General features: G+C 44.6%; 1 protein-coding gene across 2 annotated transcripts in view; it reads left to right on the forward strand.

Moving 5' to 3' along the window:
• The first annotated feature begins 635 nt into the window (after nt 1-635).
• The window catches only part of CRTC1 (CREB regulated transcription coactivator 1), a 148023-nt gene continuing 122706 nt past the window's right edge, over nt 636-25952 (forward strand). The window contains exons 1-2 of one of the 2 annotated variants that reach the window (XM_044283337.1): nt 636-785; nt 18407-18523. In XM_044283337.1, coding sequence (XP_044139272.1) covers nt 660-785; nt 18407-18523 — 243 coding nt within the window. In that variant the 5' untranslated portion in view covers nt 636-659. The remainder of the gene's footprint in view (nt 786-18406; nt 18524-25952) is intronic. The other variant, XM_044283347.1, reaches the window with a different exon arrangement.

The following is a 25952-nucleotide window of genomic DNA, read 5'->3' on the forward strand; positions in this document are numbered from 1 at the left end:
AAGCAATCCGTTCAGTATGCATCAGGATGTCTTCAGTTCCTTGTACGGTATTTTCTTTCTGGCCAAAATTCCGGAACACTACTGCACTTGCTGGATCTGGCATTAATTTCCATTGAAATGTAATAATGCCAGATCTGGTACCAAGTGTTCCGTAAATTGTCGCATCGCTGTTTCCGGTTTTACGGTCTGCATATTCGCAGTTCTTTCTAGCTTTGAAAAATACCGGATCTATTATTCCGGATGATAGCGGAAAGACGAATCCGGTATTTCAATGAAAAAGTCTAACTGATTCGGAAAAAAAGATATCCGTTTGCATACGGATTTACGGAAACGGCAGGCAGTTCCAGCAACGGAACTGCCTGACGGATCCTCACTACCTAGTGTGAAAGTACCGGAAGAAAGCCATGGTGATAACACTCTTAGTGGACAAATGGCCTGTGGTGGCCGACAGTAACATGATGTAGCCACCTTGCTCCAAACCCTCGGCTAGAAACTAGTTGAGCGCCACTTCCTCATACTCCAGTTACTAAGCTGTGAGGCGCCTCAGGCTGCGCAGTCAGGAGCGCGCCCGCCGTGACGTCCTGCTCCCTATTCCCCCCTCCACTCCGGCTGCTACGTCACGTCCAGAGCGGGAGTGCGCATCCTGAGGAGGAGGGAAGATGGCGACCTCAAATAATCCACGGAAATTCAGTGAGAAAATTGCACTGCACAACCAGAAACAGGCAGAAGAGACCGCAGCCTTCGAGGAGGTGATGAAGGATCTGAGCATCACCCGAGCTGCACGGGTAAGACGCGTGCCAGTCATGGGGGAACGTGGTAGATGTCGCTGTGGAAGAAGAGACACCACCAACGGGTAGCTTGTTACCAGACACCCCCCTCCGGGGCAGGGGCGGCCACCTGCACTGGGGTGGAGGGTGCTGCGTGCAGGGTGTCCAGGGCTGGGCATTGGGAGGGGGTGGCCGTGGGGGTGACAGTGTGCAGCAGGCCTGTCATCGAGAGTCACTTCATCATAGCATCTCTAAGCCCTGCACAACCCATGAGACAGGGGTGCCACCTGCCCTTCCAGGCTGTGCCACCCCTCAGGAGTGTCCACTGCCACCGCTGTCCAGCGCTAGTGGACAGACCTTGTGCCTGTACACCCTGGCACCGATGGCAGCTGCATCCTGTGTTGTGTGTGGTGACATCTGCTGGATTTGGATGTGTCTCCTGTTTGTTGCCATGAACTTTGTCTTGAAAAGTGTTCTACTTGGGCATGTTAAGTACCAGGTGCTGGCACTGCTCCAGTGTGGGGGAGCCCTTAAATTCAGCTTTTCCTACTCTGGAGCCTTCGTATATTATTACATATGGAACTGTTTAGTTTGAATTGTTGCTTTTGGGTTAGAGGAGTATTGGCTAATCCTTTGAATGATTCCTCAATACAATCATCCGTCTGATGTAAGATCACAACATGAATGGTTCAGGGGGAGCCAATTCACAAGGAACCAGTGCACATTGAATGGGCCATAGGCTATCGGTGCATAGGATCACTAAATATGCTACTGGTCAGCCAGGGCATACTGGTGGGTGGATGGCAGATGCTGTAGACCAGTAATTTCCATTCTCCCAGCCTTTGTTATTTTATAACAGGTAATGAGCTGCAGGTCGGAGACTGCTCCTATAGACGAGCCAGATGAAGCCAAGTGTTTATGGCTCCTGACTAGTGTTGAGCGATCTTGTGTTAAGTTCGGCGTCTAAAGTTTGGGTTATTAAAGAATCGCATTATGGATTCCGCTACCACGGACCATAATGCAATTTATAATCCATAACGCAATTCTTCGATTATCCAAACTTTAGACACCGAACTTAAAACACAAGTTCGCTCAACACTACTCCTGACTAGGGATGAGATAACTTGTGTTTTCAAGTTCGGCGTACAATGTTCGGGTTATCTAAGAATTCCATTATGGATTCCGCTACCACGGACCATAGCTTATGGTGAATCCATAACGGAATTCTTAGATAACCTGAACATTGTATGTCGAACTTGAAAACACAAGTTCGCTCAACACTATTTATGACATTTGAACTTTTGCTTGGTTATCCTTGTACACGGTTCCTTGGCTTTTCCTTGTTTGAGAAGTTTTAGCAATGTATGTTTTTGACTTATTGTATTGACTTATTGAAAAATGGAAAAGTAGGCCTAAGGAGACATAACAATTGGCGCGACATTGAATCTAATGATTGTGAATTGAGTCGAAGTCGTAACTGGACAGTAACAGCAAATCCAGCACTGTTAGAGTTTTGGTTGTGAGCACAATACTTTGCGGAACGCACACGGACGCCATCCGTGTTTTGCGGATCCTCAATTTGCGGACCGCAAAACGGTCGGGTGCATGAGGCGTAAGGGTGCATTCACACAGCCGTATAAATGTATCCGCAGCCGTTCCTCAAATTTGCAGAACAGGTGTGGACCCATTTATTTGAACGGAGCCGCAAAAGATGCGGACAGCACACAGTGTGCTGTCCACATCCGTTTCAATCTGCGGTCCTGCCAAAAAGATGGAGCATGTCCTATTCTTGTCCCTTATTCGCTATATAGCGCTGGCCATGTGCGGTCCGCAAATTGCGGAACGCACACGGTCGGTGTCCCTGTTTTGCGGATCCGATTTGCTGACCGCAAAACACTTATAGTCGTGTGAATGCACCCTTAAAATAGTCGCACTACTGCAAGTTGCAGATAAGTCGCAGAATTTTTGTAAAAATCTTTTAAAATTTTTTTTGGGGTGACTTGCTAGAAAAGTATATATATATTTTCACAGTAATTCTGGCTGCAGAATTCAGGTTTCCGTTTCTGCTTGTAGCTGTATTTGGGCACTTTCTATGGTAATTTGCTTACGCTGTATAGCCTAGACATAGTAGCCTGATGTCAGAATGGAAAGTTTTGTCACATCTTGTTTGTTTTTTTTTTTTGTTTTTTTTTTTGCATGCAGTGGTACGTATAAGGGTACTTTCACACTAGCGTTTTTCTTTTCCGGCATAGAGTTCCGTCACAGGGGCTCTATACCGGAAAAGAACTGATCAGTTTTATCCCCATGCATTCTGAATGGAGAGTAATCCGTTCAGTTTGCATCAGGATGTCTTCAGTTCAGTCGTTTTGACTGATCAGGCAAAAGAGAAAACCGTAGCATGCTACGGTTTTCTCTCCGGCGAAAAAAACTGAAGACATGCCTGAACGCCGGATCCGGCATTTTTTCCCATAGGAATATATTAGCGCCGGATCCGGCATTCAGAATACCGGATCCGTCGTTCCGGCATGCGCAGATCGGTAAAAATGTACAAGACGGATCCATCGGTCCGCATGACAAGCGGAGAGACGGATCCGTCCTTGCAATGCATTTGTGAGACGGATCCGTCTCACAAATGCTTTCAGTCAGCAGCAGATCGGCGGATCCGGCGGCCAGTTCCGACGACGGAACTGCCCGCCGGATCACACTGCCGCAAGTGTGAAAGTAGCCTTAGCCATAGGGTCTCATGGTTAAAAAAAAAAAAAAAAAAAAAAAAGTGTGTAAAATATATTCGTGGTTTTGTTACTGTTTAGGAAAGTACAGCTGAGTATGAAAAAAAGAACAGTCTTGGCCTTTGTCCGCCATAAGCTTTCAGAGTTCTCCTGGCACGTTGAGCGATACCAGTGCAAAGATAACATGTGAGCCTAAGGCCCCTTTCACACGGGCAAGTTTTCCACGCTGGTGCAATGCGTGAGGTGAACACATTGCACCCGCACTGAATCCAGACCCATTCACTTCAATGGCACTGTGCACCTGAGCGGTGATTTTTCACGCATCACTTGTGAAAATCGCAGCATGTTCTATATTCTGCGTTTTTCGCGCAACGCAGGCCCCATAGAAATGAATGTGGTTGTGTGAAAATCGCAAGAGTCCGCAAGCAAGTGCAGATGCGGTGCGATTTTTCACGCATGGTTGCTAGGAGATGATAGGGATGAGCAGCCCCATCAAAGTCTATTCACTGTATTATTTTCCCTTATAGCATGGTTATTTTAGTAAGCATCCTGTATTCAGAATGCTATTAATTTCCCATATAACCATGTTATAAGGGAAATCTGGGACACCCGTGTGAAAGAGGCCTAAGAGCCCTTTCACATGTGCTGAAGAGCGGGACAGTTACTGGGGAGGAATGTTTGTACGAATAATCGTTGTAGGGATGAGCAAAGAGAGCGTCAGATCCTAGATCTGAAGTCAGATCTCCAAGTTTTGAGTGACAGCATTAAAATGTATGGCCTCCGTCGAGGCGAAGTCAGTTATTCCCGCAAGACTTCGGTGAATAACTTCAGTATTTGATTTTTAAACTGGAAAACCATTTCAAAACTTGGATCCGAACTCTGCTTCAGTTCCGACTGGTACCTGGTTGACAAGGATCACCCCATGTAAAGGTGCTACTGATCACCCAACAAATAATCAAACACTCATTTGGTGGATGATTGCATCTTTCATTCAGTAATTAAACAATGAATCTGTATGGATCGGATGATTGCTGAAGGAGCTGGCAATGATCAGGAATAAGCAGTTAGTTCCTGATCATTTCCCTGTAAAAAACACACATAACCACACAAATTGCAACAAATTTTTAATTTGGTCAGTCTTCATGACGTTCACATGGCGGAATTTTGGCGTGGACAGCCATGCCGAAATTTGCCAAAAACCCGCTGACAGCCGCACCCTCTCTGCCTCCCATATACTTCAGTGGGAGATAGTGCTGAGGAGGCAGCTTAAAGCCACTTTCTCGTCGCAGCTTTAAGCCGCCGTTCTGCGATCCTCCGCTGCCTCTCATTGAGATGCATGGGAGGCAGAAAGGACACGACCATCGGCAGGTTTTCTGCAAAACTTCGGCATGGCTGTCTGGTCAAAATTCCGCTTAAAAAGCCGCTCCGTGAATGTCCCCTTATGGTGCCTTCACATGTGGCGGAAAAATCCGCTTGAAAATATGCAGCATAAAGTTTCTCCAGATGTTATGATATGGGGTTACTCTGCTGCGGAATAACATTCAGCTGTGTAATAATGTGTTGCAGCTTTTCTGAAGCAGAATGTTTCCGTTAATTTCAAAGGTGGATGCGGGCCAATCCTGCTGTGAGTGTTGCCTCCCCCCCTGTCTAGAGAAAAGGCCTATTCTTGTCCACAAAACAGACAAGAATAGGACATGTTTTATTTTTTTCGTGGGTCTGCAGAATGGACTCATGGATGCAAACAACACACGGGTGTGCTGTCCTCCTCTTTTGCAGACTCATTGAGATGATTGGGTCCCCATCAGATGCGCAAAAACCACGGATGGGAATGCAGACTTAAACAACAGCCATGTGCATGGCACCTGCATATTTTTTAGTAGTTTCAGTTTTTACTCCATAAGCAGTTAAATGCATATAGGGCCCCCCTTGGTGCGATGGATCTCTAAGGGAAAAGTATAATTATATTTAGGAAATATGATACATTAAAGTTGGTTGTCTTACCTTGGAGCTGAGAAACCATGTCCCCCTGTACATAAACCCAATCACCTGTTCGCTGTCCACTGCTGCTCTGTTCACTTGCGTAGTGCTCAGCTTGCACTATGCAGTGTATAGAGGAAACTGCGATCATGAGATCATTAAGTGTCTCCGCCATAGGAGACCCTGTCAGCTCAACTTTTTATACTTCTTTTTTTTTTTTTTTTTTTTTCTTTTTTTCTCCAGCTTCCCACTTATGCAATATTAAAGTGAGCCACAACTTGTACCGAAAAAAGGAAATCCTCATACAACTGTGTGAACGGAAAAAAGTTATGGCTCCTGGGAAGGCAGGAGTGAAAACTGAACATTGCTATGTCAGGAACGAGTGAAAAACAAAATGAACAAAAAAATTGTTATATTATTTTTGTAGTCCAGCAAATAAAGTTTCAACCGTTGAACCAGCACATGTGCTAAGGCCTCTTTCGCGCCATTGATACGGATTGTGTCAGTATCTGTTCAGAGAAAAACTGATGAATAATAATCTACATCTCCTCGCAAACAACCACCAGTGAAAAATGCATTGCATCCGGATGCCTTATGTTTTTCACGCAAGCCCCATTCATTTCTATGGAGCCAGGACTGTGTGAAAAACACAGAATATAGAACATGATTTTTCCTGAATGCAAAGATTATGCCTGAAAAACATGTGCTTAGACCAGTTGATGAATGAGTCAGGATTCAGTGCGGATGCTATGCATTCACACCACGCATCACTTCCGCTCGTGTGAGAGTGATCTAAGGGTACTTTCACACTAGCGTTTTTGTTTTCTGGTATTGAGTTCCGTCCTAGGGGCTCAATACCAGAAAAAAACTGATCAGTTTTATCCTAATGCATTCTGAATGGAGAGCAATCCGTTCATGATGCATCAGTTCAGTCCCTCTTACGTTTTTTAGCCAGAGAAAATACTGCAGCATGCTGTATTTTTCTCTCCAGCCAAAAATCCTGAACACTTGCCGGAATGCCAGATCCGGCATTAATTTCCATTGAAATGTATTAGTGCCGGATCCAGCATTAATATTGCCGCATTGACTGATCCGTTCTTCTGGTCCATGCATGCGCAGACCTTTTAAATCTGTGAAAAAAGTAAATACTGGATCCGTTTTTCTGGATGACACTGGAGAGACGGATCCGGTATTTCAATGCATTTGTCAGACGGATCCGGATCAGTCTGAGAAATGCCATCTGCTTGTGTCCGGATTGCTGGATCCGGCAGGCAGTTCTGGTGATGGAACTGCCTGCCGGAATCCTCTGAACTACCCTAACCCTAAGTTCACACCTGAGCGTTATACAGCGCCTTCCTACGCGCTGTAAAACGCTCGACAAGGAGAAACCAATGCTTCCCTATGGGAATGGTTCTCACCTGGGCGTTTTACAGCGCGTACGATCGCGCTGTAAAACGCCGGACGCTCAAACAAGTTCTTGAGCTTTTTTGGGGCGTTTTGTCGCTCGTTCCCGTACATAGATATTCGGGAACGCGCGACAATGTGTGTTCGCTTGTCTCTGTATGCGCGATTGTAAACGCCCGTACAATCGCACATACAGAGTGCTCCTTTCAGAACGCTCAGGTCTGAACCCAGGGTAAATCACAAAAGTCATTAAGGTCTTTTCAGGCCTGGTTATGAAAGGGTTAAAGGGAAGTTGGTTACAGATTCACATTAAAAGTTAACATTTGTTTTCAAAGGATAAGTAATGTGAATATATATATATATATATATATATATATATAATAATTTTTTTTTTTTTGCCCCCCCCCCCCAGTATTTTGCTTTTCTACAATAATAATACATAGTGTCCCTGTACTTAAAAAAATACTTTTGATATGTCACAGTGACGTATCAAAGGTTTTGATCAGTGAGGGTCTGAGTGCTGAGATCCCGACCGATTTTCATGAATGAGTGGAAAGAAGTGCTCACACAGAGCGTTCTCTCTTCACTGCAGAAGACTGCTTTCTCCACAGTCTAGTTATGGCTGGGGCTCTTGGCACTTGAACCTTTGATATGACAGGCATGGCCAACCTGTGGCTCTCCAGCTGTTGTAAAACTACAATTCCCACCATGCCCTGCTGTAGGCTGATAGCTGTTGGCAGTCTGGGCATGCTGGGAGTTGTAGTTTTGCAACCTCTGGAGAGCCTCAGGTTGGCCATCCCTGCTCTATGACATAAAAAAAAAAAAAAAACTTTAAATCACACACAGATTTTTTTTTTACACCAGAAAACATAAAACCGCTCTATGTAACGTAAATTATGCTGAATCTAAGATTAATTACCTAAGATACTTTGTCTCTTAAAGGTGTTTTCCTACGTATAATACTCTACAGGTTTCAAACCAGCACCTTGTTCTGAATACTTTTGTATTTGCATGTAATGAAAAATGTATTATAAATACAGTTATTCACTGAACTCTCTGTATAGCGCCACCTACTGTTTGCTCTTTCTAAATTCTCTCTACATTAATTATTCGATAACTCCTTAACGCATAATGCTGTACGTGTTCGGCATTATGTACCCTCATTTGGATAGCGCAGGCTGCTGCAGTGAACTCGCCCCATATGCGGCGGGTGCCGGCTGTATCATACAGCAGGCACCTAGCCTCAATTACCAGGAACGGCAATCCCACCGAATGTCATTTAACCATCAAATGCCGCGATCATCACTGATCACGGCATCTGTGGCGTTAGGCAGAGGGCTGTGGACAGTGAAATTGCGGGGCTCCGATCGGTTACCATGACAGCCTGGACGCTGCTGAAGCCTGTTATGGTAATCTGCCTGCTGAACTATGCACGAGGCATAGCTCAGCAAGGACAGTGTAAAAATCCTAGTCACCCTAATAGATCTCTATTGGGGTGAATAGGACAAGGCATCAAAAGGTTGTAGCTCACTAAGGTGGCTAATAGTTAAAGGGAGTCTGTCGCCTCCATATGGCCATATACAGTGCTTACGTGGCTCTGTAGCAAACCTATACAGGATTGTAACAGTACCTTTGTTCTTTTCTTTAGACTTGCACAAGCAGGAAAAACTAAGTTTAATTCATATGCAAATGAGCATTTGCAAGTGCCCAGGGGCGGAGTTCAGTGTGTAGGTGCCCAGGCTGCTCTGCCTTCTTTTCACTTTACTCCTCCCCAGTCTCTTCCTTTGCCCGCCCTCCAAGTCCTTTACGTCATCGCTAGGTCCGGCCAAGATCCCACGCCTGTGCACTGCTTCGCCGGGCTGGGGCATGTGCACGGTGATGCCCATTGTGGGCTTCACCTAGTGCGCATGCCCTCGGCTGGACCTATCGATGAGGCAAGAGACTTGGAGGGCGTGCAAAGACAGAGACTGGGGAGGAGTAAAGTGATAAGAAGGCAGAGCAGCCTGGGCACCTACACACTGAACACCGCCTCTGGGCACCTGCAAGTGCTCATTTGCATATATATAAAACTTCATTTTTCCTGCTTGTGCAAGCTATATAAAGTTTAAATCGCCCGAATTACCAAATTCTCCATATAAAAATATATAAGCAATAAACATATCGGTAATTGTCTGAACTATTAAAATATTTAAAATGTTCCTGTGTGGTGAACACCGTAACGGAAAAAATTAAAAACATGCAACTTGACTGTTTTGCCCAGAAAACTTTCTTTTCATCACCTATACATTAGGTCTCAAAGTGTATGCAAAAGTTTAGGTACACTTTTCAAAAATGTTTTGTGTTGCCTTGGTAAAATATCTTGTAATTCTGAAAATACATTAGTTCGTCCAGCTCAATCTATTAATCTTTAATATTGATACAGAGAGAGAGAAACAAACACCCATGAATTTAGGTTTTCTAATTTTAGGGCAAAATCATTCCAGAGTCCTCCAGAAATCTATTAACTATAATTTGTAATCAAGAAATGAATCTAGACCCCTCCATCACCACCTCCACCTTCCATAATCTCACTGCCCTTAGAATCCTCTTATATATTGGTGTAGGAGGATATCCCCTTATTACTATCAGTCATGTTTGTTACAGCTGTATGTTATAGCTGACTGATCCAGCGTGGTACTAAGGCCCACCCATTTACAGAACAGGAAAGGATATCTGACCTATGCAGAGGATGAGATGCACAAAAACTGCTAAAATAAAAGTTCAAAATGCCAGTCATGTCATGCATTCTAATAGTTACACTGTCTATATACACATATCTTCACAAAACCATAGAGACTAGAGAGACCAGAAATCTTGTAAACATTCAATAAATGTACAACTGTTCAACTTCTCACTGCTTTACTAGAAAAAAAATACCTCTTCTATATAAATGAGAACACAGATCCTCTGTCATTTGTAGGTGATAACATGAAGAAAAGATCCTGTATCGCGCCCCTGGGGTTACTGAAAAACTGTACGTGGGAGAGATTGGGAGTAACAGGCTGTGATCTATCTTCTTGCTGTCACTTGCTGCCTTCTCCCACTTTACAGACACACAACCACAGAGTGAACATTTTCAACCTGCTCGCCGAGTGCTGTGTCCTAAATATTCCACTAAGAGCTTTGTTCCTAATATAATTTAAAAGCAATTTTTATTTTTTGATACTTTAGACATGCCAGACGTTTTACCCCTTAAAGGGGTTATATGAATTCTAAAATATTCAATGCCCGGGCCCCTTGTATGAATTATATTTACCGGTTTCCCAGCACCGCGTCGCTCCCGAACCCACCCCCACCCCCCGGTGTGGCCTGCCCCTGTTGTCGAATGTTTTGATCAGAGTGACGTGGAGATGCAGTGGTGGCTGCGCAGGGATCAGGAGCGACACGGGTGTCAAGCAGCAGGTAAGTACAATCCATGCAAGGCGCCTGGGCATTGGGGGGGATATTTTAGAATTTGGATAACCCATTTAACGATCACCAATATGTCTTTTTACAGCTGCCGTTTTTATCGCAACTTAAGCGATTCTCATCTTCTTTGTGTGGTGCCAAATCAATTAGAGGTATAAGCATGCACGTTCCATACTGCTTTCATAACGAGACCAGACACACCAGTTGGTTTCATGAAAAGATCTCATCCCCCTGAGCAAGAGTTTTGTTCAAGATAGATTCACTTAAATAGCAGACATGACATCACAAAAGGGGTGTTCCTTAAAGGACTATTGGCTCCTTAACTTGACAGGAGTGAATCTGAGTTTCATTGGTAGATTTGTAAACTGAAAATGGCATTCAACCTTCTCCCTACAGTTGTCTTAGGAAAAATGTACAGAGGCTCACACAGCTAGTTAGCTGCCACCTTGTGGACAAAAATGTGTGCTACAGAGTGTTCATATTATATAGAAAAACCTATCTCTCACAAATCCCTCCTTTTGTGGGAAATGGACCAAAGGTGAACAGGCAACGTAAGGTACTCTCCCAACGCCCTAAAAGGCGAAGAGCTGGACATTCCTTATTGCTTCACCAGGTCCCCTCAACTCCCTTGCGTGTTTGCCTTCACCTTGTCCCATTTACCCCGCAACCATCAACAATAGTAAGTGCAGTTATATCCCTGCACTATGCTCTACGTTTACTGATACTTAGTTTATAATGTCTGGACCCATGAGGGTTCTCTTTAATACATTGCAGAGGGTTGTCCGAGAATTTTAATTTTTCTTTCCCTGCCCCGTTACCCATTACAGACAAGGATAGGACTGTTTTATTATGACCCAGACATTCCATTTCACAAAATGTGGCACACATAGCGGGTATCCATGTTTTGCGGACAGCAAAATGGGCAACTGTTGTATGCATGAGCCCTAACTCTGTTGAATCCATACATTTTGAACCCTTTCATTATGGCAACCTGTGCATTTGATCTCAAGTCCGACTCCTTTTTTTAATGTGTAAACAAGAACTGTCTCTCCCTGTGGCTGACTTCCTGTGAACTATAGGATGACATTGTTACCAATCAAATCCTTCCTGGCAGCTTTCAGGCCCTTCCCCCACACTCCTCTGTATTCTGTTGAAGATTTAAAGGGGTATTTCCATCGTAGACAATGGGGGGCATATCGCTAAGATATGCCCCCATTGTCTGATAGGTACGGGTCCTACTTCTGGGACCCGCACCTACAATAAGAACGGAGCGGGGGAATGAACGGAGGGCGCACTGCACATGTGCAGTCATTTCTATGGGGCTGCCGAGAATCTGCTATTCCCGTCTGCCCCATAGAAATTTAATGGGAGCAGGGGCCGGGTGTGCCCTCCCATTCACTTCTATGGAAGCAGTGCTTGGTGGTGGACAGACCCTGGGAAATCCAGGGTCCTCCAGCCACAGCTCTTTCCACTCTGTTCTCGTTGTAGGTGTGAGTCCCGGAGGTATCAGACAATGGGGGCATATCCTAGCGATATGCCTCCATTGTCTGTGATGGGAATACCCCTTTAATATCTCCCCTATCTGAAGGACCAGGAGTGCAAATCTATATTAGATGCGTGTATACAGTGATTAGCTGCAGTTTTATAAACCTCCTAACTCCCACTCCTTGTCTGTACTATCTGTGTGTGCTGACTCTCCAGTGTAGTTATATTGAATATAGCTTCACACCTTCTACCTGTTAGAGATGACAGGAGAGAGGGCAGACATGCTCAAGCGGTATCCTATACGTGGAGACCCTGCGGTGTAAGAGGAAAGCAGCTGTGTCACTAATCTGTCTTTGCTGCCCTCAGAGGACACAGCATAGTGCAGTGTGTAGAGACTCTATTCCCACTGCAAAGTCAGGTGTGATGGGAAATATGAATTATTGAGAAAACCATATCTGAGGGAAGAAAGAATCAAGATGGCTGACAACCCTCAATTTATACGTTAGGAAATTTTTCTAATTTACTTAATTTAAAGGGATTCTGTCACCTCCCCTAAGGCAAAAAACGATTTAAAACCAGCCATGCAGCACAGCTTACCTGGATTAGGCTGTGCTGTTCAATCTTGAAATCCGTCCAGCAGTTAGTTCAAAAAACGAGTTTGATCAATGAGGAAATGCGTCCTGAAGGTGCCCAGAGGGGCGTTTTTTTCTTCTGAGAGAGCCCAGTCCCGCCCCTTTTTCAGTGCCCAGCCCGCCTTCCTTTTACTTCCTAACTGCCGCCTCCAGCCTGCCACAGCCTCCCCTTCCTCTCCTCCCCCTCCCTCTTGCCGAACGAAGTCTCGCACAGGCGCAGTACCCACTGAGGGCTGCGCCTGTGCGATCATCAGGAGACTGAGGGCGGCAGCTTCATCTTCGTCACTGGGCATGCGCCGAGCCCAGTGACGTCCGATGCTCGCTCTTCCCTGCTGACTGAGGGAAGAGCGAGCATCGGACGTCACTGGGCTCGGCGCATGCCCAGTGACGAAGATGAAGCTGCCGCCCTCAGTCTCCTGATGATCGCACAGGCGCAGCCCTCAGTGGGTACTGCGCCTGTGCGAGACTTCGTTCGGCAAGAGGGAGGGGGAGGAGAGGCAGGAGAGGCTGTGGCAGGCTGGGGGCGGCGGTTAGGAAGTAAAAGGAAGGCGGGCTGGGCACTGAAAAAGGGGCGGGACTGGGCTCTCTCAGAAGAAAAAAACGCCCCTCTGGGCACCTTCAGGACGCATTTCCTCATTGATCAAACTCGTTTTTTGAACTAACTGCTGGACGGATTTCAAGATTGAACAGCACAGCCTAATCCAGGTAAGCTGTGCTGCATGGCTGGTTTTAAATCGTTTTTTGCCTTAGGGGAGGTGACAGAATCCCTTTAAAATGTTGCTCATATACTAGGGATCGACCGATTATCGGATTTACCGATATTATCGGCCGATATTCAGGATTTTGAACGTTATCGGTATCGGCATTTATTTTGCCGATATTCCGATAACGTCCTGGGAACACAGATCGCGCTGCTGTCAGCGCTCTCCGTGCTCCCTCAGCAGCAGCACAGGGGAGAAGGAGCAGTGTCTCCTCCCCCTGTGCTGCTGCTGCCGCTCCAGCCAATGGGAGGACAGGGGACAAGAGGAGGGGAGGAGCTATGGCCACTACTCCACCAATGAAGATTAATCTCACATTAATTCATATACAGGAGGCGGGAGCTGCAGAATCACATAGCCGGCTCCCGGCCTCTATGAGCTGTAGCTGCGATCTGCGGTAGTTAACTCCTCAGGTGCCGCGGATCGCAGCTACTGCTCATAGAGGTCGGGAGCCGGCTATGTGATCCTGCAGCCAGCTCCCGCCTCCTGTATATGAATAAATTAGAGATTAAGCTTCATTGGTGGCGCAGTGCGCCCCCCCCCCCAAGCCCCCCAGTATCAGACATTGGTGGCGCAGTGCGCCTCCCCCCAAGCCCCCCCAGTATTAAGCATTGGTGGCGCAGTGCACCCCCCCTCCCCCCCAGTATTAAGCAGTGGTGCGCTCCCCCCCCCCCCCACCCCAGTCGCAGTGCGCCCCCCACAGGATTCCCTCTCCCCTGCTCCTCCGATCGGAGCCCCAGCAGTGTAATGCTGGGGCTCCGATCGGTTACCATGGCAGCCAGGACGCTATTGAAGCCCTGGCTGTCATGGTAAGCTCCATGCTGCTGTGTGCACAAAGCACAGAGCAGCAGGGACAGTGTGAGCTCCTATTCACCCTGATAGATCTCTATCAGGGTGAATAGGACAAGGGTTCTAGTCCCTAAGGGGGCTAAAAGTTAGTTTAAAAAAAAAAAAAGTAATAAAAATAAAAACACCAAAATATTAAATATAAATGAAAAAGAAAGATTTACAAAAAAAAAATACACATTAACAATAAACATTAATTTTCAGCAGATTTGTGGGAATTGTAATTTTTTTTTCAAAAATGAAAATTCCCAGAATATCGGTATAAATTATCGGCTATCGGCCTGAAAGTTCACAAATTATCGGTATCGGCCCTAAAAAATCAATATCGGTCGATCCCTATCATATACCCTTGTTACGGTGTACATCAGTGCAGTAGGCCACTGTTGAACGAAACGTGGTATCAGTCATGTGACCCACCCAGTCATGTGGCCTAGAATTCAGTTGCCGCTGTCTAGGTAGCTAATGGACAGCAGCCTCTCATTGTCTGTCATGCAGATCTTTAATTCTTCTGTGTCCTTTGCTTTTTAACATTTAAAGGGGGTTATCCATCCTAGAAGCAAACAATCCTTATTGTCCAACATGTGTGCCATAAAAAAAAAAAAAAGCTGCGGTTTTCAATCATCGCAGAACCCGGTAGTGGCTTGGTCCAGTGAAAGCTACATTTGGGTTGCCCTGGGCTGAAAAATGGAGGAGGCTTGTGTAAACCATGCCCATAAATAGGTGTTCTCAGTCTGATTAAAGTCATTCCCAAGGCTGGGCTTAAATGTCCTGAATATATAAACAAGAATGTTGGTAAATGTGGGTCATGTTGCTTGTTTGCTAACTGAATGCCAGGGGTCACATGACTGACACTATGTTCAGTCCTAATGATTCCCAGAGATGCATTACACAGGACTGATCCACAGGCTGCACCATGGATACTCAACTGGCAGATGTAGGTCCAAATCTGCACCATGGATGCCAGCTCTCTGGACTCCTGCAGACTGCGGTATGTTGAGCGACAGTCTCAGCAGAGACTGGTGCAGACCTGCTGTGCTCTGTTTGTCGAGGGAATGTGGGGAAGGTAATAAGAGGTATCACTCTGTGTGGGGCCAATTAATGGGGCATCATACTGAGTGGGGAGCACTTAAGAGCCGTCTCTCTGTGTGGTGCAGTTAGGAGCCGTCTCTCTTTGTGGGGTGCACTTGAGGGAACCTCATACTGTATGGGGCGCACACTAAAGGAACCTTGCTCTGTGTGGAGGCACATCATCCTGCTGTGAGGAGGGGGGGGGGGCATAAGGGGCATCATTTTGTGTAGGTGGTATCATACTATGTAGAGGCCACTAGGGGGCATCATATTGAGTAGGGAGTACTAAGGGGCATCGTACTGATCTGCCTAAAAAATATGGATGAAAAGCATTTTTTGTTCACCCAGCCTCTCAAAAAAACATACAAACAATTTAAAACATTTTATGTACTCCAAAATGGTACCAATGAAAATGGCAATTCATCCCATAAAGAATTAGCCTTCACACACCATTGCCATGGAAAAAGAAAAATATGGCTCTGAGAAAATGGTCACACAAAAACTTTTTTTTCATTTATGCTTTGATTTGTAGTAAAAGTGTAAAAAATAAAGAAATAAATTTAAAAAAAAATTCCCTGCTCACGCAACGTTTACGAAAGCGGCAAAAAAGGGACCAGCAGTCTTGTCTCATTCTTAATTTTCCACGCCAGTTTTTGGCGTGAAAATTACCTTAAACTTTGCCAGTAAGGGAGCTGGTGTAGATTAAAGCTTGTTGCACGGCCGGCGGAAGCAAGAGCAAAAGTTATGTAGAGGCTGTGCATCAACATAACTTTAGAACATCCACCATCAGCTCAGATGGATTAAGACCTGCGTCTAAATCCCCAGTGTTTGCAAAATGGGGTCCCTTCTCAGGGGTTCCATACATTTTATTATTTCACCCCAGACCCTCTACAATTGTCAGCAAAAGCGATGTAAACCACATTGGGCCTCAAAATGCACATGGTACTATTTTACTCCTGAGTCCACTCATATGTTCACACAGAAGAATAGGGCCACATGTAGGGTGTTTCTAAAACCAGGAAACAAAGGCTGACTTTCACAAAAGCACATGCTGGGCACAACATATTGGGCACTAAAATGCCCTTTCCGTGAATTTTTTCATTTTGCACCATTTGTTGTGCATTAATCTTTGAAAAACACCTGTGGGGACAAAATGCTTCCAACATTCCTTGGTATACTGTGTGATGGATATGGTTTCTAAAACAGAGTCTCTTCTTGGGGGTTTCTTTTTTTAATTTCGCCTCAGAATCTGCAGTTGTCGGCCAGTGCTGTATAAATCCCAAATCCAGGCCTCAACTGCAAACGGTGCTTTTTCTCTTCTGAGCCCTGCATTTTGTACAAACAGTTTATGACCGCGTAGGAGTAAGGGGAAAAATTATGAAACAAAATTTAAGATGCATTTTCCCCATTACCACTTGTGAAAATTAAACATTTGAGGCTAAAACTACATATAATTAAGATAACATTTTTCAATTCATGTCCCAATCTTAAAAAAAATTCTATGAAGCAACTGTGGGGTCAAGCCAATCACTTTACCTCTCAATAATTCCATGAGGGGTACAGTTTCTAAATCGCGGTCAATTTTTTTTTTTGGGTGGTTTCCACTGCAGAGGTTCCTAAGTGTCTCTTCAAATGTGACATGGCGGCTGAAAACTATTCTAGCATAATCTGGCCTCCAAAAGCCAAATGGCGCTCCTTCCTTTCTGAGCCCTCCGATGTCCCTATTCAGCAGTTTTACAACCACAAATGGCATGTTGCCTTATTCAGGAAAAATGTTTACCAAATTATAGGGTGCTTTTTCTTCTGTTACACCTTGTCAAAATTAAACATTTTGAGCTAAAACAACATTTTATTGGAAGAAATGAAACAAGTGTCTCCAAATTTTATGAAGTGCCTGTTGGGTCAAAACACTCACTACACTCCACGATAAATTCCTCGAGCGATGTATTTTCCAAAATCAGGTCACTTTTGGGGTGTTTCTACTGTATGGGTGTTTCAAGGTCTCTTTAAATGCGACATGGCGCCCAAAAATTATTCCTGCTAAATCTGCCGTCCAAAAGCCAAATTATTATTCTCTTCTGAGCCCTATCGTGTGCCCATACAGCAGTTTACGACCACACATAGGGTGTCTCTGTAATCTTCAGAATCGGGGTAATAATTGTTGTCGTTTGTTTTTCTGTTAACCTTTGTATGGATTAAAATGGGAAAATCTGCACAAAAAAATGACATTAAGTTTCACCTCCATTTTGCTTTTATTCCTGTGGAACACCTAAAGATGTTAAAGTTTCTAAGATAAGTTTTAAGTAATTTGAGGGGTGTAGTTTCTAAGACACTTCAAATCTGTTCACTTGGCAAACAGATGTGGAAAGCACACGGAAGACATCTGTATTTCCATTCTGCCTGTCCTGTTCTTGGCCACAAATGCGGACCATGGACCTATTGATCAATGGCCTCGCAAAAAAAGGATGTCGCATGGACATCATCCATATTTTGCGGACCGCAAAATAAGCCTGGTCATACGAATGCCCCCTAAGTAAAAGCATTTCAAATTTTTTCCACAGTCTATATTGCATATGTTTTTTTTCCGGTAAGGGTTAAACACGATTTGTCTCAGATTCTTGAATTTCTACTGTATTCATATTTATCAATTCAAAGTTTCTTGTCTCCTCTTGTTAAGCTTAAGTTTTTGTTCTTTTCTTGGGAAAGAAGTTTTTTTTATTATTGTTCCTGTTGGTGAAAGTAAGGCACCATTTTTACTTTTTCTTTACCAGTGCCATGACTGGCATTATTGTGCCCTGCTCTCTTTTATAGCACAGTCTTCCTGTTGCTGTGTACAGTGTATAATTAGTCTCCATTTGTTATTGAATTCGGGTTTCCCATTTCCTAAGCTTGTGTTTAGTTTTATGTTACTCTCTATGCTGTTGGAAACGGGTACAAGGGGAGACTGCAGCTTTCACTGCACTCATAGTGCTGGAAAAAAACGATTGCACCCTTTGTCTTGCACAGCACGAATGTCCTGTGGGGTTATCTAGGTTTTGGTTCGTGAATAATTTTACTGTACCTAAAAGCACTGCTTTTACAATTTTTAAGTAAAAAAAAAAAAAAAAAATACACTCTATATACTCTTTAAAACTATATTATTAAATATATGAAAGAAAACAAAACCTATAAACAGGATCCCTATTTTCCCTAATGTACCCTTATGGTTATCTTATAGGATTAGGTTCAGTCATGAATACTAGCATTTGTTTTAAATGCTCACTGCACTTTCAAGTGATGAGTGTCACTTTTAGTTACAGCTACAGAAGACCCAATATTTGCAGTTGGGACAGAACCGCGGGCAGTACTATGGAGGGTCTCTGCCAAACGTCAATCAGATTGGGAACAGTGGTATTGACCTGCCTTTTCAGGTGAGTATCTTAATCTGTGTCTGTATGTCCATGAAAAATTGGCTAAAGTTCTTTTTTTTTTTTTTTTCTAATTTGCAATATCCAAAATTTAAATTTCTTTTTGTTGTAAAGATAAACCATTTGGTCGTTTGTGTAAGGCCTAACACAATATTGCATAGGTGTAAACAGCCATTTGGAGCCCCTTGAATCTGATTCATAGCTCTCCTTGTATAGTTTTCTCCAGGAGTCCTTGCAGCACTTGCACAGCAAACTAAACAAAAAACAATATTCAGATGTAGCAGAGTTAACACAGACTTGGTGAGTTATCACATCTAGTTAATGCATTATGACTTTGACTGTTGACTCTGCTGCATCTGTATGCCTGAGTTCAGTATCCCCCCTGTATTATGTCATTAGATAAGGTAGCATAGGAGCCATGACCATGCAACTTTAGAACGTTTAAAGGGAATCTGTCACCTCCAGTAAGCCCTAATAAGTGTCGTAATACATGTATAAAACGCCTAACTCTGAATAAGTAATTTGTATGTCTATGCTCGCCCCCAGTCCACCACTGTACGCCCACAAACCAGCAATGGAATGCATTGAGAGGACTCCTAATGGAGAGTACTCCAGGAGAAGTCATCTGTATGTATTCCACCGCCAGTTTGTGGGCACATAGCGGGAGATGGTAAGTATGGACATACAAATGACTTATCCGAAGTGAGTGGTAGGGGTTCTGTACATGTATTGGTGTACTTAAAGGGAACCTGTCACCGGGATTTTGTGTATAGAGCTGAGGACATGGGTTGCTAGATCGCCGCTAGCACATCCGCAATACCCAGTCCCCATAGCTCTGTGTGCTTTTATGGTGTAAAAAAAACCGATTTGATACATATGCAAATTAACCTGAAATGAGTCCTGTACGTGAGATGAGTCAGGGACAGGACTCATCTCAGGGTAATTTGCATATGTATAAAATCGTTTTTTTTTTTACACCATAAAAGCACACAGAGCTATGGGCACTGGGTATTGCGGATGTGCTAGCGGCGATCTAGCAACCCATGTCCTCAGCTCTATACACAAAATCCCGGTGACTGGTTCCCTTTAATAGGGTTTGACGGAGGTGACAGATTCCTTTTATAGAGGACCTTTGATCAGAAATGGGGCCTCGATTTTATGAGAAAAATAATTAGCCCCTTAAAGAGTCTGTTGCATCGATCTTCCTATTCAACTGTTGACGTACACACACAGCTGTAGTTTACCTCAATGAATGTGTGTTTTATTTTTTATTATTTATTTATTTTTTATTCCAGGCTCAGTTCCCGAATTTGTATACTTATTCCTAATCTAATTACGCATTTGATGCAATGAGGGAGTCTCTGTTGCTCTAATTGCACAAAAGCTCATTTTCTTTCTGTGGCAAGCCCCTCCCTTGCTGGTTTCGTGGACAAGGCAAGGCAGCGGCAAAGCTTTTTGTCTATGCAAACAGTTGGCTAGGGAGGTCACTAGTGACAGACTTTCTTTAAGAAATAAATTTTTATCCAAATACGTCCAAGTATGCAGAATACCTGACTGCTTGCAGGAGTCTGGTCTGAACTTCCATCCCAGAAGTATTAGAGCTCTGACTAAACAAGCGCTGTCTGCAGCATTAAAGGGTTTATCCTACTATAACAGCTGATCACCTATCCACATGAGAGGTAAAAGTATGTGATTGGTGGGGACAGATGCCTGCGACCCCCACCAATAATCCCTGAGTGAATAGAGATTTGGTTATGCATGTGGCTTCTGCTGGGGATAGCGGAATACAGCCCTCTGTGATCTCTAGCAGTCTTTGCATGCTTAGAAAGTAAAACTTGGCACTCGGGTGCAATCAAATTGAAGTGTTTATTTGTGCAATGCACTAAGATACAAATAAACGAGAACGTTTTCTGTCAGTAGACCTTTCTCAGACACAGATTGCAGAAGCAGAGCCAGATGAAAGATGGAGAGCAAAGCTAGGGAAATGCCACGTACCACCAGGAAATGCAGTAGTTCCATTCCTTCATGGAACTCGAGGAAACCCCATTCTCATGATCGGTGGGTTCCCAACAGTCAGATCCACTACTTATCACCTACCCTGTGGATAACGAATACATTATTCTGCTGGTACAACCGCTTTAACAAAGTAGTTGCTGCTGTGTTAATATTGCAGATCAGAAACTGTAGACAGTGCTCCTTCAGTCAGAGCTGTGAGATATCTCGTTCTGAGATTATACAATTGCATGCTGCTGTACAGGTTTTGTGGGAAGCCATTGAATGCCTGTGGTTCGGTCCCAACTCTTAAATTTTCACAAGTGGTTTATGGAGGGAGTTGGCTCCCTCTTTACCCCATCAACAACAAGATTGGTCTCGATGGTTCTTATTGCAGCCGGAGACCCTAGAAAGGGCTTTGGGTTTACCATGTACAGAGGACCTGTCAGGTGAAGTGTCAGTGACAACTAGCGCAGTGTTTTGACCATTGTACACGTTCCCTAGATACATTTTTAACAAATCTATTTTGAACAAATTCCCCCCCCCCCTCTTATCCAGCCATTATTAATTGGTACAAAATGAAAATATAATAAATTATACATAACTGGATTCACCATGTCCGTTCTGAACTAATATATAAAAGATCTCATTAATTACCCCACACAGTGAACACCATAAAGGAAAAATAAATGGCATAAAAAAGGGCTCAACAAATCCCAAGCGCCAGATCTCCATGGCGATCAGGAATTTTGTCCTTGCGCCTGGGTATTTGCCCTCACATGGCTGCCCCACAGTAATCTGGGGCGCTCCCGGCACTCCGCCGCCTATACGTGGACTTCTCGGACAGTCTGACAGGGAAGGAGTTGCCCGGATCCGCCCCGCCTGCTCACTGGATGCTGCTCGTGGCTAGAGACATCAGCTTCTCTAGTGGGCATTCCTTCTCCCTGGCTGTAGCGCTGTCCAATCGAAGCGCAGGGAGAAGGAGAACCCAGGAGAGAAGCGGATTTCTCCTCCCCATTGCTCCGATAGTAATTAGCATATGGCGCAGGAGCCAGTGATGGGCACTGTGGGCGAATGGAGCGGCGCCCAGGAATAATAGTAAGTGCAGGGACATCTCTGGGCGCCGCTCTGTGTAACCTGCTACCTAAATTCTGGACCCACGTCTTTAGCCGGCAGCAGAATCGCATAGTCGGCACCCTGCCTCTGACAGATAGCTGCGATCAGCGGCAGTTAACCCCTCAGGTGCGGCACCTCAGGGGTTAACTGACGCTGATCTGCTGCCAGTACCAGCCTCCTGTATTAAGGGTTAATTATCATTGTTGGCACAGTGTGTCTCCCCCCCCCCCCCCCCATTAAAATCATTGGTGGTGCCCCTCTCAACCCCCCAGTATTAACATCATTGGTGGCAGTGGCCACAGGGTCCTCTCCTCTTCATTGGTGGCAGTGGCAGCTTCTGATCGGAGCTGTGTAATCCTGGGGCTCCGATCAGTTACCATGGTAGCCAGGACGCTCCTGAAGCCCTGGCTGCCATGCTGAGCTCCCTGCTGCTGTGTGCACTATGCACAGAGCAGCAGGTAGAGTGTAAAGTCCTATTCACCCTGATGGAGATCTATTAGGGTCAATAGGACAAGGGATTAAAAGATCCCAGGTTCTGCCCCCTAAGGGGGGGAAATAGTTATTAAATAAAAAGTGTAAAAAAACACAAACAAAAAAACCCCCACCAAAATATTAAGTATAAATCATCCCCTTTCCCAATTTCACATTTAATATACATATATATATATATATATATATATATATATATATATATATAAACATCGCATATCGCCACGTCAGAAAAGTCCAAACTATTAAAATCAAAAAAAAAAAAAATCTATGTGGTGAACGCCGGAACAGAAAAAATAAATAAATATGCCCGATTCGCCATTTTTTAAAAATGCGGAATGCACGTGGCTTTTTTTTTTTTTTTTTTTTTTTTCCGCATGGTATCGAAATTGAATCAAAAATTACACTGCCGCTGTATATGTGTGTGCGGTACTGTACACTGCCGCTGTATATGTGTGTGCGGTACTGTACACTGCCGCTGTATATGTGTGTGCGGTACTGTACACTGCCGCTGTATATGTGTGTGCGGTACTGTACACTGCCGCTGTATATGTGTGTGCGGTACTGTACACTGCCGCTGTATATGTGTGTGCGGTACTGTACACTGCCGCTGTATATGTGTGTGCGGTACTGTACACTGCCGCTGTATATGTGTGTGCGGTACTGTACACTGCCGCTGTATATGTGTGCGGTACTGTACACTGCCGCTGTATATGTGTGTGCGGTACTGTACACTGCCGCTGTATATGTGTGTGCGGTACTGTACACTGCCGCTGTATATGTGTGTGCGGTACTGTACACTGCCGCTGTATATGTGTGTGCGGTACTGTACACTGCCGCTGTATATGTGTGTGCGGTACTGTACACTGCCGCTGTATATGTGTGTGCGGTACTGTACACTGCGCTGTATATGTGTGTGGCTGTACACTGCCGGTTGGTACTGTACACTGCCGCTGTATATGTGTGTGCGGTACTGTACACTGCCGCTGTATATGTGTGTGCGGTACTGTACACTGCCGCTGTATATGTGTGTGCGGTACTGTACACTGCCGCTGTATATGTGTGTGCGGTACTGTACACTGCCGCTGTATATGTGTGTGCGGTACTGTACACTGCCGCTGTATATGTGTGTGCGGTACTGTACACTGCCGCTGTATATGTGTGTGCGGTACTGTACACTGCCGCTGTATATGTGTGTGCGGTACTGTACACTGCCGCTGTATATGTGTGTGCGGTACTGTACACTGCCGCTGTATATGTGTGTGCGGTACTGTACACTGCCGCTGTATATGTGTGTGCGGTACTGTACACTGCCGCTGTATATGTGTGTGCGGTACTGTACACTGCTGCTGTATATGTTGTTAATGCCCATGTTTGGTTCTATACTTCTTTATATGTTAATTTAAGATGTGTTATTTTTGTCACTGAAAATAAGGCTTTATAAGGTAAAAAAAAACAGCTCCTAACTTTTTTAGCAGACTCCTAGATTCCAAGGAAATTTGTCAAGCCCTTGCATAAAAAGTGCCAAATGTGCCCCAAAATGGTAGCAATAAAAACTACAGCATAAACGACAAGCCCTTACACCGCTACCTCAACCTAAAAAAAAGTATTAGATATGGAAGTGCAAAAAGTTTTAAATTGTGATTTTATGATGCAAATGTAAAATGAAGAAGAAATAAAATATATATAAATTTGGTGTTTGTATCAACTTGCAGAATAAAGTTATATCCCGCATGGTGAACCCTATAAAATTTGCATTTTTTGCCCACCTCACCGCCCAATAATGGCGATCAAAAGGTCATATGTACCCCAAAATGGTAGCAATAGCAAGTCCTCAGACACAGGGCTCCAGATGGTGACCAGGAATTTGCAAATGGCGATAAGACTTTTAAGTAACAAAAAAAGAACTTCCTTCAGCAGATGCTATTCCCATGACATCCAGCCAGCGAGGACGGCAAGCTTGATGGAGGACAGACAGGAACTTGCTTTCCCATAACCCTTTTTGTCGCGAAGCATGGGCCGCAGCCAATCGGACTCTAGATGTTATTCACGCTTCCCTGAGTAACGCTGGGAAGAAATGGCTTCCTAGGGTGACTTCCAGCTGCTCCGCGCTGTCTCTTTCATCTGAGAGTCCCGCACAGCTGCCCGCAAAAGGAAGGGTGGGCTCGGTCCTGGATGTGCGCAGGTTAGATCATCACTTATGGGGTGGGCGTTGATACCAGCTCGGGTCAGACACAGCGCTACACTTCAGTGACCTGCTATGATCGGTTACTGTACAGAGCTCAGGGCGCTGGAGCAGTGTATGGTGGAGCAGCAGCTGCTAACGCTTTGATCGTCCCGCAGACCCGAGCTGACCACAGACTACGAGTGTGTGTGTGTGTGTCTGTCTGTCCGGCGCTGTGCACTGCATGCAGTGAGGTCTTCTCAGTGGGGTCTGTGCAGTGTGATCTTTTCAGTGTGGTGGAGGGTGGTGTGATCATATACAGTTATGACTAGTGCAGTGTAGTAGTGTGCCCAGTGTAGAGTAGGGCAGAAGATTACGGCACCAGCGCTGCCTGCCCAGGGTAGTGGAGTACGGCACCAGCGCTGCCTGCCCAGGGTAGTGCAGTGTGTTTTGTGTAGCTGTTGTCTTATACCTCTTTCTCATGAGCGTTTCCCTTACGGGAATCTTGCTTCGTGTGAGAGCGATCCTCCTTTCTGGACTTAGGAAGCGCATGGCGTTATACTGATTTATTATGCTCTTTGTGACCTTTATCAAGCCCAGAGAACTGCCTTAATAAAAGTTGATAGATAAATTATATATAACCTCCGGATGGTACTATTGAAAAGTAGAATCCCATGTGAACGAAGGTTTATCTGCCCGAAACAGAATTAAAGCAAAAGGTATGCAATCAATTCATATTTCTACACTGGAGGATCTAATCCAAATTAGCTCAGAAGGCCCTTCACTTGAGCCATTTAATCCTGAGCCCTGTGTTACATGCTGGTTTGGATCTAAAAGAGGATGCCTCATTACACAGGATGGCCAAGTGACGCTAACATTTTGACTGTTTATTTGGACCAACTATGTAAATAGTTTTGGTCAGTGATGAAAGTTCAAATTTAAGTTCAGCTGTAAGAGGACCAAATGGAATGAGGAGGAGAGAGATGCAGGACACTGCACACAGTCAGCCCTCATTTACACATCAGTGTTTGGTTAGTGATTTTTAAGCGAAAGCCAGGTGTGGCTCTAAACACAGAAGCGCAGATCTTTCCCTCAAGTTGAATGGGTCCGGCCCGCTGCACGGATGTTGCCCGTGCATTGGGGACCACAATTGCATGCGGCCTATGTCTGTGTAGCCTACACTCCTGGTTGTGGCTCACAATCACTGATGGAAATCGCTGACCAAAACACCGTGAGCCAATTTTTTTATATCATAATTATATATGTATTTAAATTTGGCGACTAAAAATTTTAATTCGCTCCCAAAATTTTTCAGTTCGGAGCCAATGGCTCCTAGGTAATTTTGTTTAGTCTGGAGCACTGAGACAGCAATGTGACTGAAAAATAAAAATGTTATTCATGTTAGTATATGGCGATGCAAAATTTAACTGATTTTTAATAGTGATTTTATGGGCAAAAGTAGTAGATGAAAAAATAAACTATATAAATTTGGTCCCCATAAAAGCTTGTGTTATTTCTTGGGGTTTCTACTGTTTCGGTACCTCAGGGGTGTTGCAAGTTTAGCATGGTGCCCAAACCTATTCTAGTAAAATCTGTGTTTCAAAAGCCAAATGGCCCTCCTTCAAAAGCCAAATGCGCCCTGCTGTGTGCCCAAACAGATGATTACAACCA

The sequence above is a fragment of the Bufo gargarizans genome, chromosome 1, assembly GCF_014858855.1.
Source record: "Bufo gargarizans isolate SCDJY-AF-19 chromosome 1, ASM1485885v1, whole genome shotgun sequence".
Taxonomy (NCBI): Eukaryota; Metazoa; Chordata; class Amphibia; order Anura; family Bufonidae; genus Bufo; species Bufo gargarizans.